Source organism: Nilaparvata lugens, chromosome 3, assembly GCF_014356525.2.
Source record: "Nilaparvata lugens isolate BPH chromosome 3, ASM1435652v1, whole genome shotgun sequence".
Lineage (NCBI taxonomy): Eukaryota > Metazoa > Arthropoda > Insecta > Hemiptera > Delphacidae > Nilaparvata > Nilaparvata lugens.
The window spans coordinates 12,174,432-12,191,323 of NC_052506.1; the positions used below are offsets into that span (position 1 = coordinate 12,174,432).

Sequence of the window (16,892 nt, forward strand, 5' to 3'; positions counted from 1 at the left end):
CAGTGGAGAAAGTTAGGAGAAAAACGTTGCCGATCCTCTGCCTTTTCAATGCTTTTTAAAGACGATAGCTGATACAGGTTTATTGATGTAATATTAAATGTTCTTTCTCGTTTAAAATAATCAACTATATTTTATTAAGCAAGAAATTATATTTTTCAATAATCTCATAATAAATTTTCATAATTAGGATGAAATGTTTTGTTAATTAATTAATAATTCTACATTGTTAAAAGACGATCTGACAGCAGAGCAAAGCGAGAAAGAGATAGCGCTATCCACTTTGTTGAATGATAGACAATGATTGACAAACACTGCCATTATAACGTGGACCTCACTCTAGTAGATAGCCTAAAATACTGTAGGGCCTATACAGTATTTTTAAAACTGTAACACATTATTATAATTGCATTAAGGACAAATTAATTGACTGATGTACCGTGTATCATTCTATAAAAATATTTTTCCTTCTGCTGTCAGTTAAAATGATACATTCTAACAAACATGAAAATTTCAATTTTTGAATAATTCATCATCAATGTTTTTGGATACATTTCGCCTCATATCCCTCCATTATGCAAATACGAGTCTATTACTGGTTATAGGGCTTATACATGTAGGTTATGTATTATGTAGTTATTTATGTAGGCATCATACTGAACAAATCATCATTACGAAACGAAAGCAGAAAAAGGTGTTTGGGTTGACCGATGTTTTCTTATCTTGTAATGTAATGTGTTAAGTATTAGAGATACTATTGATTCATCAATTCAGAGTTAAATATCCGGGCACCGAGCTTCGCTCGTTATTTTTATTTATTGATAACCAGAACACAATTCTCTAAAATGATCGTGTTTATATTTCACAGCTGGCTATACGTCATCTTATGAATTTCGGGGATGCGATATTTTGATTTTTCACATACTCACTTTTTTACTATCCACAGCTGTTTCAGCCAAGGATGAATTATCCTTTTAATGTCGATCAGCGAGTTTTCTCAAGGATGAGACCTAGTGCAATCAAATCTTTATATTAGGGATGGGTATCGAAAGACAAAACATCGATGTTTTGAACATCGATGTTTTTTCATCCTAACATCGATAAGTGAAAAACATCGAACAGTAAACATCGATGTTTTTGAACATCGATGTTTTTAAACATCGTTTATCGCCCTACGTTTTTATGGATGATACTATTTGTATAGACATAAAATATAGTATATACAGTCAATATAGACATAAAAAAGGTGGTGTGCTTGCAATTTATATTGTAGTTCTGATTTCTTAATATATTAATTGGGTACATAAGAGAAGTCCAGAACCAATTTCTTCATGCAAGATTTCCTTGTGCTAGATACAGGATAGCCCAAAAACCTTGTATTTTCGGCTCATTTTCAAGTTTTCAGCTATTTCTGCCAAATCTCTCCCAGATTATATAATTCTGAAAAAAATGAGATCACTCGGAACTCTCTATCTCCAATGAGTACTTTGTTATAATTTTTCAAAAATGAGTAAAATTTAAAGAAAAAAATCAATTTTGATGAATTTTATTTTTTAATCAACAATATCTTCCGATTGTTACAATTTAGATGTATATTTCAAAATCCCTCTAGGCGTATTTTTGTGCTATACAATCTGAGATCAGGTAGAGCGCTCTATGTCATATAGATTTCCAGGTACACCTGACAACAATGCTCCTTGTATTGTTGAAAACACCTAATTTTCAGCTTCAACCATAATCACCATCTACTTTGTCCTCACATTGATATTTCGCACAATGACATAAGTTCATGGGTAAGATTCACCCGTTAGATGCACTTAATTTCAGTATTTCCTAGTAGAGGCACGCTTAAGGACACCTCAAGGATCAAAATTTCAAACACTTATAATTTACTTTTGACACAATGCTCAGATTTCATCGTACTACACTTCATTCTTCTCGGCTCGCCAAGGCGGTTCAAAATCATGCATCAACAGTCAAATTCGGTCAAAAAATAGAAAATTTATTGTTGAGTGTAGGTACTTATTCATATTCAATACATAAGAAATGACCAATTTCTATATTCAAAGCTATGTATCTCGGTAACCCCTTATTATAAAAATTATTACATGATCTTGAAATGTACAATAGAATTTTCTATTTCATCTGCTGTAAACAATTCATGAAAAAAATGAGTAAAGTGAGATTTGATTGTTGAAAAAAATCCGGAAATTGTAGATATTTTTCTCATATTAACGGTTTTGGCAGTTCTATGATAGCGAAAAGTGATTCAAGATGGATTTTAGGCAACTGACCTCTTAGAGGATGAATTTATCTACAATTTTTAATCAATTGTGAGTTTCTATGATGTATCAGACTCGTTTTAGAAACTCTTGATCAACAGTAAAATTACGAAAAAAATGTAAAAACTGAAATCGCCATTTTTAAAATCTTAACTTCCAAATGGTTTTGGAATCGAAAGTATTATTTATTGGAGTGGGTAGAGGGGGACAATTTTCACATTCTCACTAGATTTGGAAATTTTATCAGAAGTATTTCACAAGACATGCAACTTTGAATATAGAAATTGGTCATTTTCTGTGTATTGGAATATGGGCTTAAGTACACTCAACAATAAATTTTCCATTTTTCAACCGAATTTGACTTATTATGCATGATTTTGAACCGCCGTGACGAACCGAGAAGGATGAAGTGTAGTACGATGATATCTGAGCATTGTGTCAAAGTTATGTGTTTGAAATTTTGATCCTTGAGGTGTCCTTAAGCGCGCCTCTCCACTAGGAAATACTGAAATGAAGTGTACCTTACGGGTGATTCTCATAGAACATAATCTCAAGAACTTTAGTCGTTGTGCGAAATATCAATGTGAGGACAATGTAGTTGGTGATGATGCTTGAAGCTGAAAATTAGGTGTTTTTCACAATACAAGGAGCATTGTTGTCAGGTGTACCTGGAATATGAGATAGATCGCTATACCTGATCTCAGATTGTAGAGCACAAAAAGAGCTTCTAAAGTGACTACAATTTCATCTGGAGCTATTGTTCCAATATTTCAACAGTTACTAACTGGAATCACAGCAATTTTGGACTTGTGGTATTCAAGTAACAGTCTTTCGAATAATTGAAGTCAGGTTGTGACTAGAAAGATACATCAACTCTAGTTCACAAGATTTGTCATCTTCATGGTTTAGTCTGAAACCTCTCGGGATATCCTTGAGGATTCGGTCTTGAAATTTCACCCTAAGCTAATTTTAGCAATCATTGTAACTCATATCGTATTCATTCAATACCTGATAGATTTTTTAGGAAATGAAAATGGATTAAGTTTTTTTATATGGATATCTGCACTCCTTACAATACGAGGACCTCTTTTACAGAGCTAGATTAATTAGTGTTAAACACATGTTGAGGAAATAATTGTAGTAAGAAAAAACTCTTTCTCCTAAGAAACAAAGAATCCGACCTCTTATTCAATTCTAAATAACTAACTATCTAACCTTGACACGGGCCACAGAAGTAATGTAAATCTTCAAGAGTATCCAACAGTCTCACATAAAAATACAGAGAGCCTGATTGAAAAATAAAAATAGCAATCTGCTGGAAATCAAAACTTATGCGAGATCTTTCACAAGAGTGATCTATATTCACAAAAAAACACTAAACAGAATACTACACTAATATGATAGAGATAATGATTGTAATTCTGTTACTATTGCTTATTGCTCTCAAGATAATCCTCTTCAAACAAAAAAATAAAAAAAAACTTGTATCAAATTAAAAGATTAGAATTGTTTTTACTTTTTAGTTGGGAAAAACATCGGATGACCGATGTCTAGGTAAAACCATCGATAAGTGAAAAACATCGAACAGTAAACATCGATGTTAAAAACATCGATGTTTGATGTTAAAACATCGATGTTTTTAAACATCGATGTGTCGATACCCATCCCTACTTTATATCATAAACCTACTATGTTACAAATTTCGTGAAAATCGTTAGAGCCGTTTTCGAGATCCGTTAAACATAAATAACCAGATATATAAATATACAGAAATTGCTCGCTTAATATAATAGGATTCTGTCTGTAACAATATTCAAATAAATGCAATCGATTTGTAAATTTTATTACGATTTATATTCATTTTGAAAATCATGGGAAAGGATTTTTAGTACGGTACGGCATTTTAAAAACGAAAATTAATCAAATAGATCTCGAGATGTTGGTACAGTAAAAACTCCTGATAATTATTATCGATTACAGGATTTCTGGTTGAAGGGTCAATTAGGTTTGGTCTGCATTTTTTTACTTTACCGCTCCGTATTTTTTGAGAACGGTTCATCTGATTGTAACGCCCCAAGTCAATGTCAAAGATAGTTTGTTTTCATGAAAGAGTATTTTTCCAAAGGAATTCTTCCTTTGAAATTTATACTGTATTGAGTTTAGTTGTATTTTTACTCACTTCACACTTGTGTGATAAGAGAGTTTCTCAGGTAGAAAGGAGAAAGCAAAAAAATTTTTGTACTCAAGGTACCGTATAAAGTTTGAGACACTTGTGAAAGTACAAGTTTAAATTTTATTCAAGCAAATAGTTAACTAAGACTTCATAGTAATAAATTGCATGACACAGCGCACGCAGGTGCTTCATATAAGTGGCTCACACTGCACAGCTCTCATCCCATCCAGAAAACTTATCTCATTTTCGCAAAACTTTACTCTTGATTCACGGTATAAATTCAAATATTTAATGAGATATTATGAAGCGAATTGACGCTAGAAAGTTTTTTGGAACTTCCTCGAGCATCGGAAACTTATCGCTGGTCTTGAAGAATCAAGTTGAAGCCCTGAAATAGAAATTAATTCTCAATTTGCCAAACTTTATGCACAAACTTCACGGGAAAGTCTTATTTGGCCTGAATTTAGAGTGTCTGCTTATAGATTTACTAGCCGTCAGGCTCGCTTCGCTCGCCATATCCGTCTAGCCAGGGGGCTCCGCCCCTTGGACCCCCGACTGGATCGTCCAAAAATGAGATCAGCGGGCTCGCTTCGCTCGCCTGCATTTTTCATTTGAGCATGCTTCATTCCATCAGAATGTCAAAGTACTGAGAAAACGCAGAAAAGCTGAGAAAAAGTTGGAAAAACGCTGATTTTGGGCGTATCTTTGATGAAATATTAAAGACACATCACAAAATTTTTAGACCCTAGTTAAACCTCTGTAATAAATTTGAACATTTTCTATCTATTGATGAAAGAACTGAGAAAACGCAAAAAACCGCTAATTTTGGGCGTATCTTTGGCGTTATTTCAAATTCCTTCTAACACAACATTATTACATCCCAGCTGAGCTTCTGTAGTAAATTTGAACATTTTCTGTTCATTTGTTCTCGATAAAGCTGAGCAAGCGCAAAAAAAAACGCTGGAAAAACGCTAATTTTGTGCGTATCTTTGACATTATTGCAAATTCCTTCTAACACAATATCATTACACCCTAGCTGAGCTTCTGTACTAAATTTGAACATTTTCTGTTCATTTGTTCTCGATAAAGCAGAGTAAAACGCTGGAAAAACGCAGATTTTGGGCGTATCTTTGGAAATTTTTCCAAATCCGTTCTTAGTGCGCCTCTAAAGGGCCAACTGAACAAATTTGAACGTTTTTGGTCCGGTAGATTTTTAGTTCTGCGAGTGAGTGAGTCAGTCAGTCAGTGAGTGAGTGCCATTTCGCTTTTACATAAATAGATTCTCATAAACACCAATAATCGCCTGAAGTATAGATAGTCAAACAATATTAAATAACTAATTCTTAATGGACATTACTTTGCGCCATTCTTTACTGAGTATAATTTAGCAATTTATTCGTTTCATGGAAACTATAAATATTAGTCTACTTGCGATCAGTGAGCAGGGAAAGGATTAATACCTCCAATTTTATTTCCGTCAAATATAGTCTTTAAAAATAACAAATTTAGAACTATTATTATTCCACATTTTCGAGCAAAACAGATCTGGATAACTTACTGGATTTAAATTTTAATTTTCCGTAATTTCGGTTCCTAATCGCAGTGCCAAAGTATTTGTTTTGAAGTTGAAATACATACGAACGTTTGGGAGTGACCTAAATATTTAAATTCCTGGGATGCAGATACAGTCAATGAAATGAATGATAATGAACAGTTTCAAACCTGTCATTGAAGGAATAAATGAATATTTATTATGCTTTCAAAGTAAAATTGGATTCGCTTGGAACTTCCAAAGCTTTCAACTTGATTAACCCAATTTCCACATAGCCGTGAAGAAAATAATCTTGAACTGACCATCTGACCATAGTTTGAAGTGTCGATTCAGAATGAGTTGCTGCTCTAGGCAAACTTAACAATGGGGAAATATCAAACTAATGGAGAAATACCATTTTATCTTAAACCCTAAACATTATATGTGAGATTTAGGCTACTAGTACTTCACCCTGACCTTACTCTACGAAAATAAAATAATTTCCTACGAGAGGTTGATTGAAAAGCACTCTCTTCTTTTCAATATTGATTGATTTTCTAGAGAGTTGAATGATCTCCATTCATGTGAAATAATTGGAAGAATATCAAGAATAACATCAACATCGGAAAAACTAATTAGTTTTTTCTAATTCGAGTAAATTTCAAGCTTAAAAATGGGAAGATGTAGTTTAAAACAAGAAACACAGTCTTCAAAACTTTTACAAAAACACACGAATCATAGACAAAATAGTACAGTATTCAAGTTATCTATGACGAGTTTTCTCTGCATGATGATGAATGTGAAATATTCAAAATGAATATTCATGATCAAAATGGAATATTGTTGAACCATACAACTAAATAATGAAGTCCTTTCATATTTAAATGATAAATTTGGTACACTTCTTATAAATACAAATTTCCAGTTCAGCAATGCATATGAGTATTGTGTATCTTGCAGTCTCATTTGCATGATTATTTTTCTATTCTATAGTTATGCTCAATTTACATCAATGTCATGTTTCTTATTCAGTGTGGTGAAGAGCCCGTGAAATTAAGTTCTTTAAAAAGTCGATTATGTTCTAATTGAAAGCTGATTGGTTTCATTGAATAAATTAAATGAAATTAGTAGAATTGATGGTGATGTTGTGAAATCACTCCATAACTAGTAGTTCTGTGAACAGTAGACCTCGCGCTCAGTGAGTTACATTGACCTGTTGTTATATTTTATCAAAAATTTATAATAATTTATCAATTAAAAATGTCTAGAAAAAATCCTAAATAAACATAGAGCTTTCTGTCCTATATCGTACCGTGACGTGTCGTCCCGGAATGTGAGTGTGAGCGCTGTTATCAGGTCTGGCTGCAACTGTCTACAACGTTGATGGAAAGATACAATTTTCAAGATGTTCGATGTTTTTGAACGGGTAGTATTATAGACCACTAGACAGCTGATCTATGATGAATAATTCTATAGTCTGATTTTTACGGTAATATTGGCGTATGAAGGAGGCTCCTTTTTCCTTTTATATTATCCTTGAAATGCGAAATTTCTAAAAACCTTGTATATACGTCGACGCGTAATTTAAAAAGGAACATACCTGTCAAATTTCATGAAAATCTATTACCGCGTTTCGCCGTAAATGCGCAACATAAAAAACATATAAACATTTAAACATTAAGAGAAATGCCAAACCGTCGACTTGAATCTTAGACCTCACTTCGCCCGGTCAATAAGAAAACAAACATATTGTCAAATTTCACTAAAACTTTTTAATGAAATTTGACAATATCTTTATTTTCGAATAATTTAAAATTCTAGAAGCTAGACCATGATGATTGAGAAAATAAAAAGTAAATTCGTATGGCTTTTGTTGGTGGGGAGTCCCTTGCGGGAAGGTCCCACCGCCTGAATATATAATTTAAGCCGTCAATGGGCCTTACGACTGTCATACTTCAGCCGGGACCGACAGTTTAACGTGCCCATCCGATAACACAGGAGTGATCTGGTTAAAAAACTTTTGGTATTGAGAGGGTTTGAAACCCGGGATCTCTATTCTGCTACGCAGGCACTCTATCCACTAGACCACGGATCACTCCATAATTATATTGAGAAAATAAATTCATGGTTAAAAGTGTATTTTTCAAATTGAGAATGAACTCTTTCTGTGTTGCCATACTGCAGGCTGCAGATGAAGAAATTATGGGCTCAAGTAGAGAAAGAAATTGAGTCGACTCTCTTTCCTGTCAAATTCAAGTGCATAAGCCAGATCTGCTGGTCAAAACAACACTACTGTAGCGTGAGTTGCCAAACTGTGCTGGATTTGAATTATTACTCAAGTTTGGAGAAGAGTTTCCTCCCAACAGCGTGAGCTCGTGCTCGAAACTCACGAATTGTTACTGTCCGTTGACATGAGTGAGTGGATGGCATGAGATGGGAGAGAGGGGTGCCTGAGAGAAAGAAAACGACTGTAGCTAATAGATAAAGTGTACTGAAAAAGGAATAAGGATTGAATCAGCACCCTCTGTTTTCAAAGTTTTAGAAAACCAATAGAGAAATTCTGCCAGGTCCAAAGGAGTTATTTACATGGTTTAATTTATTATAGTAAGAAATGTCTGACAAAAACAGAGTAGGCAAAACTGAAATAAAATTATATACTATAATCGACTATTCGATTGCCTTTTACCTGAGTAGATTTTGAATATGAATAAAGGGGTTGTTATGCTTTATTAAGATGATGTTGATGATATTATTACTAGTAGTTTTGTGAACAGTTGACCTCACGCAGTATTTTCATCCACTAGTATCTGATGTCATCTGTTCTAGTTGATTCAGCTGAATCACAATTCACAGTTGAATCATAATTTACTTTTAAAAACTGTTATTTGTTTTCTCCAAGATCAAAAACTAACTTATGTTAATAAACTCAGTTCACGTTTGAATTTGTATCCCATATGATAATTTATCCAGTTCCGTAATAATCTTTCCATCTGATAAAGATATTTCTCAACTACTTAAAATTGATTTTTTTCAATCAAGAATATTATAATTTCTTCAGCATTATTTAGTTAATTTAATCATTTTTCAGTTTATTTTCAATCACCTATTTAATTTGTTTTGCAAATGTGAGAATATTGATACTGATGGGCACGCATCATAGAAAATATTGAAACCCTACCTAATAGACACGGCCAGATATCTGTGTAATGCATGCAATGAATAATCCGCTTGTCAGCTGATTGATTATGAATAATTCTATAGTCTGATTGGTGCTATCTTCAAAGTAGATGATATATATAGTGATATCATAGTATGGAGGAATTCCTTTCTTTTCATATTATCCTTAAAATGCAAAATTTAAAAAAAACCTTGTGTAGGCCTATATATCGATGCGCAGTTGAAAAAGGAATATTCCTGCCAAATCTCATAGAATTCTATCAAAGCGTTTGGCCGTAGTCGCGTTACATACAGACAGACAATAGAAAATCCGAGTTATAACATAGACCTCACTACGTTCGGCCAAATTATTATGTTTTTTGTTGTGTGAAGCCAAAAATTCTGATCAGTCCTCAAGTAGCATACAACATGTCATTTCAAGAACGGTGTCACATAAATAACACTCATAACACTCCTCAATGGTATAAGGACAAGCCTCTACCAGTGCCCTAATTATCTTTGATATGAACTTATAGCTGCTACATAGCCTTATATCTTCTGGAATGTAATTAAAACACTTGAGTCCCATTTTGAGGAGAGTCAGTCTATGAATAGGAGGAAACTGGAATAAGCCTGTATTTTAACCTCGTGTTTTATATAGGTGCATTTTCGTTTGGGCGTAAATTTTTACAGTCAACGACGACAAGCATTGTTGACATTCATATTGTCCAAATTTCAAGTGTGCTAAACCAGCTGATCAAATAACTTTTCATTATTTGTGTTTATTATTCAAGAATCAAACATTTCTAATGATATCAACATATTGCCTTTTAAAAGTATAAAAAAGTATCATCTCAACCTCTTCCATTAAAACATAATTGAACATAATCTTTTAGGTTATTTAGACAAATTTAAATCTACCCAATCTGAGATCCTCACCCTGACGTGGTCGACCACGGCATAAAAATATGCACAAATGAAAACCCAGCTTTAGTATGACAAATTCGGTTAGCATCAAAAATATTTTTGTTTTTGAACACAAAAGAAACAACTTCCAGGAAGTATATCGCTGGAACTGTGAGTAGATGGAGTGTTTTGAATATGGTCTTACAGGAAAAAAAGAATATTAGATTGACTTTCACAGAGCAGCCTACCTGAGTAGATTTTGAATTTGGATGAAGGGGTTGTTCTGCTTTATTAAGATGATGATGATAAAAGTTTCTTCATTATCAGCCAGGAATTATAAGATTGTGTTTTTTAGGAAAAGTCTCACCTAAGCCTTAACAGGATTCCATTTACATCTCACATTATGAAGAATCAACTCCTTATTGGATTTGGTTCCCTTGACAGGGAAAGAACTAGAGTACAAATTTATTTAGCGGGCATTCTATTAGCAGTGGTTTTCTCATTAAATTCTGTGAGTGGATGAGGAGGAGGAGGAGGAGGAGGAGGAGAAGGTGGAGAAAAGGGTGCTTTATATTTAATCCGGCGCTCTGGTTAATAAGATCTAGATGCGAGTTCGCGTTTGGTGGGTGAGGAAAGAGTTTCGATATTTCGAGTGAATCGCTTAATGACGCGTACTGTGCCATGAATTCGGTTCGTGCCCTCCAGAGAGAGACAGAGATAGAGTGTGTGTGAGAGAGAGAGTGTAATGAGGGTGGCGGGAGAGAGAGCCACTAATGGCGGCAAAATGAATTCCCGGCAGCGTGTGATTAGATGCAGGCCGGAAAATGGGCTGAGAGGCCCTCAGGGAACTTTTCCTTCCCACCTCAAGAGCTTTCATTTTTTACCAATCTCGCGTTTTTCATCTGCACCCTTTCGCATCCAGCATCTCACGGTTGCTGTCTTTCTCATCCAAATTCACAAGAAAAAGAACGTTCCGGAAATTTAAAGCCTCGGCCTAGTTAATGCGATAAAGTACCGTTATCAATCGTGATAAGAAAATGAAAGTGTTCTGAATATTTTGAATCGTTCAAGACTTCCCTTCGCCTTATCATGAAAGAACTTCATCTCTTGCATCGTAATATTACTAGGGTTGAGCTTTTTAAAAATGAATAGCTGGCAGAAAAAGAGAAATGAATGAATTTCTCTAATATTTCGCTCAAGGAAGAAAACAAAAAGAGAAATGAGAAAAAAGAAAAGAGTAGAAAGTATTAAGAAGTTTTTCCATTTCTACAGAATTCTCATTTACTCAGCCGTGATCAAACTGAAACTAACTTTTACTACTACAGTATAAAAAAAAACTTTAAAATTAAGAGAAAAGTTTCAGTTCATTCGAAAAGAGATGATCAGTTATATTCAGAATATTATTTGAATTTATGTCCCAAATTATGAATCCCAACAATATATAAATTCTAAGATTTTTCAAACTCGAATAATTTTATTCGGAACTACTTAAGATACCTGAGGAAGGAAAATAATTCATTAATTACTTTCATCTGATATTGTATATAGTGTTGTCTAATAGAAGTAGACGAATAATAAGTAGATTACAATGTACGTTTAAATGGAATAATATCGGGGCACCGAGCTTTGCTCGTCATTTTTATCCTAATATTTTGCGAGCAATTTCTGTATATTTATGGTTATCTGAATATCTGGTTATGTATGTCCAACGGATCTCGAAAACGATTTTCATGAAATTTGGAAGATAGTAGCTTTATGATATAAAAATTCGATTGCACTAGGTCTCATCCCTGGGAAAACTTGCTGAAGGACATGAAAAAGGATAATAATTATTCATCCTTGGGAAAACAGAATGATAATAATTTCGTCGTCTGTCGATAACAGAAGATGTGGAGTGCCTGTGTGGAAGAGAGACAGAATTATTTTCAGCTGATCAACTATTTGCAATCAATCAGCTTATTCACGAGAAATATAATTCTAGAAATTTTAATCTATTTGATCAACATAATCTGATTTGTAGACATGACATGGTATATCATTCTAAATAAGAGTATATCATAATTTTGAAAGTTAATCATCATTTTACAGTTTTAAGTGATTAGTGAGTGTTATTTTGTTGTTAAATTTGTTTCGAAAATTTGACCTGAATTCAAGTGTAGGGAACATAACGTACTTTTTTGAATATTTATAGTGTATAAATAAAAATTCGGGGAAGAAACAGTTTTGGGCTGTGCCTGTTTGTCCTTCCCCAATCATTTTAAAGAATTATGTTCTGTTTATCAATAAATAAAAAACGAGCGAAGCTCGGTGCCCCGATATTTTATTTATAAACAGAACACAATTCTTTATAATGATCATGTTTATATTTTAAAGCTGGCTATAAGTCATCTTATGAATTTCGGGGATGAGATATTTTGATTTTTCACAGACGCACTCGCCCACTCACTTTTTTATCATCCACAGACGATGAAAGTCTCAGCTGTTTTTCCAAGGATGAATTATCCTTTTAATGGCGTTCAGCGAGTTTTCCCAGGGATGAGACCTAGTGCAATCGAATTTTTATATCATAAACCAACAATGTTCCAATTTTCGTGGTAATCTTTAGAGCCGTTTTTGAGATCCGTTGGACATAAATACAAATATATAAATAACCAACTATTTACAGATATACAGAGATTGCTCGCTTAATATAATAAGATAAATCGAAGTATTATTCAGACCAACACTTGGTTTCTTTCCAGGATGGTTATTGAGAGAACCTATGAGGCAAATACGTGGAAGTACTTAGTACTTTGTAGTACATACCTATAAAGCTAATACATAATATACTATCTATTAATATATGTATTAGCTTCATGTATTGCAATATACAGAGTGTTTCAGAAGTAGTGTCAAACATTTTAGGGTATTATTCCTGGATGATAGGAGACTACGAATGTCGTATTTGAAGTGTCCAAGACTCAGCAATTATCCTTATAGCTGCCATTTTGTTTTTTCACTTAGGAATTTTTATCTCAGGAGCGAAATTTTGTATTGATCTGAAATTTGGCATGACAATTTATGCCATGAAGACTCAACTTAAAAAAATAAAATAAAAAATTTTCGATGTAAATTTTCAAAATGGCGGCCATTTCAAATTTTTGATGGCAAATTTTACGAAAACCGTTCACTTTACAGAAAATTTACAAGAGAAAAAAGTTAGCAAATCTTATAAAGATTTCAAGGATACCTTATTTATTGAAATTTATTGGAGAATAACAGAGAAATCAATTACTTTCGTACTGCATGCATGACCTCTTTTCACCATTTAAACATCAATATTACATTATTTTTTAATTCCAATTAAGATGAAGCTTTGAAATTCGGTTTTGCTCCATATGGCCATCCAGGATCCAGCTGATTTTACAATGTTTTTCAGATGATCTTCTTTGTTCATGGTCATGCATGCAGTACGAAAAGAATTAATTTCTCTGTTATTCTACGATCAATCTTAATAAATAAGGTATCCTTGAAATCTTGATATTTTCTAACTTTTTCGTCTCTTGTGAATTTTCTGTAAAGTGAACGGTTTTCGTGAAATTTGCCACCAAAAATTTGAAATGGCTGCCATAGAAATTTTTTTATTTTATTTTTTTAAAGTTGAGTTTTTATAGCATGAATATGCATGCAAAATTTCAGATAAAAATTCCTAAGTAGAAAAACAAAATGGCAGCTATAAGGATAACCGCTGAGTTTTGGACACTTCAAATAAGACATTTGTAGTCTCCTAACATCCAGGAACAATTCCCTAAAATGTTCGACACTGCTTCTGAAACACTCTGTATATTTTTTGATCAATAAAATTTATTCTATTCTATTATATTCTAATGTATGGAAATAAAAATACAAATTTCTTAGAAGTACAAAAATAGTGTTTCTTTTCAAATACTGTATTTTCGTAGATTAAATAATTTGAGATACAATTTGATTTTCAAATTGATTCTGAAACACCCTGTAGATAAATGTTTCCTATGATTTAGTCCCTTATTATCTCCGCAACAACTTCGCTCATTGAGATCTCTCAGGCTTTGAAACTCCTGCATAGATATTGTTTTTCACGTTTAATTTGTTTTTCTATTTGAAATTCCAGCCTCCAGAGCCAGCTCACCCTTGGAACGGCGTGCTCGATGCCTCTAAATTTGGAAAGAAATGCCCTCAGGCCAACACAGAAAAAGAGCTGAGAGATCTGAGGATGAGAATCAATTCGGGAGAGGACGTTGAGGATTGTCTTACATTGAATGTTTACACACCAGTTGTAAGTTTTAAAATAATGAGTCCCATTAACTAAAATGTAAGATATGGGAGTTTTTTTCATGCCAAAATATTAATTGAGTTTTTCTATAAAAACCTCTACTGTAAGTGCTAGAATTTTCTCATTTGGGAGTTCTATACCTAAAAGGCTTCATTTGTAGCACATAACACTAAAGCTGCTGCAAAATGTGTAGGGAAATTCGTAAAAGTGTAAAATTATACATAAAATTGAAGATAATTTAATATTCAATAAGCTCATAATCAGCATGGATTTTCTCATCAATTTTTAAAAAGTTATAAGAGCAAAAATTGAAAAAAATGGAGGCAAACGTGTTTTTTCAAAAATGTCACACCTTCAAGAGTGGATATCTCGAAAACTAGAGAAGATATAGAAAAAGTTGTGGAATGAATAATGTATAAAATTATGTAAGCTTCAAGTTTGTATTTAACAGTTATGTCCGTCAGATACATAGTTTACGAGTTATATGCGAGAAACCAAAAAATGATACCTTTGAACCACCCCCACCCCCTTAGCACAGTGGGTAAGGGTGGGGACTTTTGATATGTTTACCGCCTTACTACCCTAAACAGAACTGCGGGGTCAAAAAATTGTCTTCCAAACATTTCCCTCCATACCCTTTTTTGAGCATTCATTACCTGGACTAGTAAAAAAGGAAAAAGGAGTACAGATTGAGGGGGTATTTGGGGGGCTATTATGGGTTACAAGCGGGACATTTCAAATTTGAGTGGGTTATGGATGAGGAAAGGTGCAGATTATGAATTGATAGAAAAAGAGGAGATACTGAGACTCTGTGGTCTTGACCGTTGAAACTCAAACAAAACACCAGCACTACTACAACTACAAAAACCGTTGAAGAAGGTGACGCAGTCACCGAAAAATTCGGATAATAATGAAAGTTTTCAAGTTTATAAGTGTTTTTTCACCTATTCAAATAAGTATTGAAAAGCTTCATGATGTTCAAATTCAGGAGCTTTATAAAGTAATGAAGTTCAGGAAAGGGATGCGTTCACACTAAAAATCTACAAAACAGAAACTGATAATAATTATTGTATCTACATCGAATTCAAGAGAGAAATCTCTTATTTTTATAGTGCATTCCAATGCATTCTTCTAGCAGATTCAATCAGATTAAGACAACCTAGGAATAGTGAGTGCTGCCATTGTAGGTATTAGCACGTGCTGTAATAAATTATAGCTGTTCAACTGTTTTACGATGTTGTAGTGAAGGTTTGATTCATCCTAAGTGAAAGCAAGTACTAATTTACTTCTAAAATCTTCTTTCATAAAAAACAATGGTATATTGTAACAGTTTATTTGATACGGATTCGTATGATTCATTTGAATAATATCGACTTCAAGTACCTACCTAATTGAATTTCCATTGTAAAAACCTAATACTTGGAAAATATTAACTTTTGGACAACATTAACATTTTATCAAAATTTTTGGAGAGAAATAGTACAGGCTCAGCCTAGTTTTTCCTCCAATGTCATAAATTATTGTATTATGATTATAGTGTTTTATACAATAAATGAATGAATGAATATTTAGCTCAATGTCTCATTTCATGGACTAACATATATCTTTTAGGAGGAAATAATTACCTTAAAAATAATAATTTTTAGTTTCAAGATCCTTGATAGGATATAAATTTATTACTTAAAATTGATGCTCTGTGATCCTGTCAGCTCCTTGATCTGTTGTTTATTTGATGGATCATGAATTTGGAATTGACTTTTCCAGGCGCCAGAAAAGTGTGACAAAAATCGTTTACTTCCTGTCATGTTTTATATCCATGGAGGATCTTTCAGAGTTGGTTCAGCCCACAACTTCCAACCCAATTACCTTCTTGACAGCGGTGAAGTTGTTTTAGTCGTGGCTCAGTACCGATTAGGCCCTCTTGGTAAGTTCAAAGTTCCGTCTACTTCAATCTGATCATAATAGTTAAGACTCATATCTTCTACATAAATTATGAAGTAAAAATAGTTGAATATATATTATAAAAGTTTTTTTTTTAAAGCAAGAGAAATGGAATGAGTTACTTGTCAAGTTGAAGCAATCGCAAATTTTACACAACCTACACTTCATAAAATTTTATCCATTCAGAAATGGAAATTTTAGAATTAATTTTCAAGTTAAGGTGAGGTTTGCGCCACGTCACATTGAAGTTATTTGTTTTGAATATGATTCAGTATCAATCTATTACCGTCGCACTTCCCATTACCCCACGCACAAGCAAATGCTAATGAGGTCATCATCCGCATTTAAAAAATGAAAAAATTCAAAGTTATGTACATGCGCTAGTAATGTATTTACGTACTAGCTGGCCCGGCGAACTTCGTACCGCCAAATAGTTGATGCATTTCATGACAAACTTTAGATGGATGCACACCTGAGGAAGCGCGATGCGGTAATTTATTTATATAGATAATTTTCCAACTGCAAAATAAATAATTTACCTGGAAGGAATTAATTCTAAACTTCGAAGACAGCACAATTATTTGAAACAAAACAATGTCTTTAGAGCATGTAAGT

The 16,892-nt window shown here is 33.4% G+C and overlaps 1 protein-coding gene across 2 annotated transcripts in view; it reads left to right on the plus strand.

Annotated features, from left to right (window-relative positions):
* Nucleotides 1-16,892, plus strand: part of LOC111064566 (esterase E4) — a 53,463-nt gene that overhangs the window by 21,611 nt on the left and 14,960 nt on the right. For both annotated transcript variants that reach the window (XM_039425367.1, XM_039425366.1), the window contains exons 2-3: nt 14,175-14,339; nt 16,101-16,260. In XM_039425367.1, the coding sequence (XP_039281301.1) occupies nt 14,175-14,339; nt 16,101-16,260 (325 nt within the window). The remainder of the gene's footprint in view (nt 1-14,174; nt 14,340-16,100; nt 16,261-16,892) is intronic.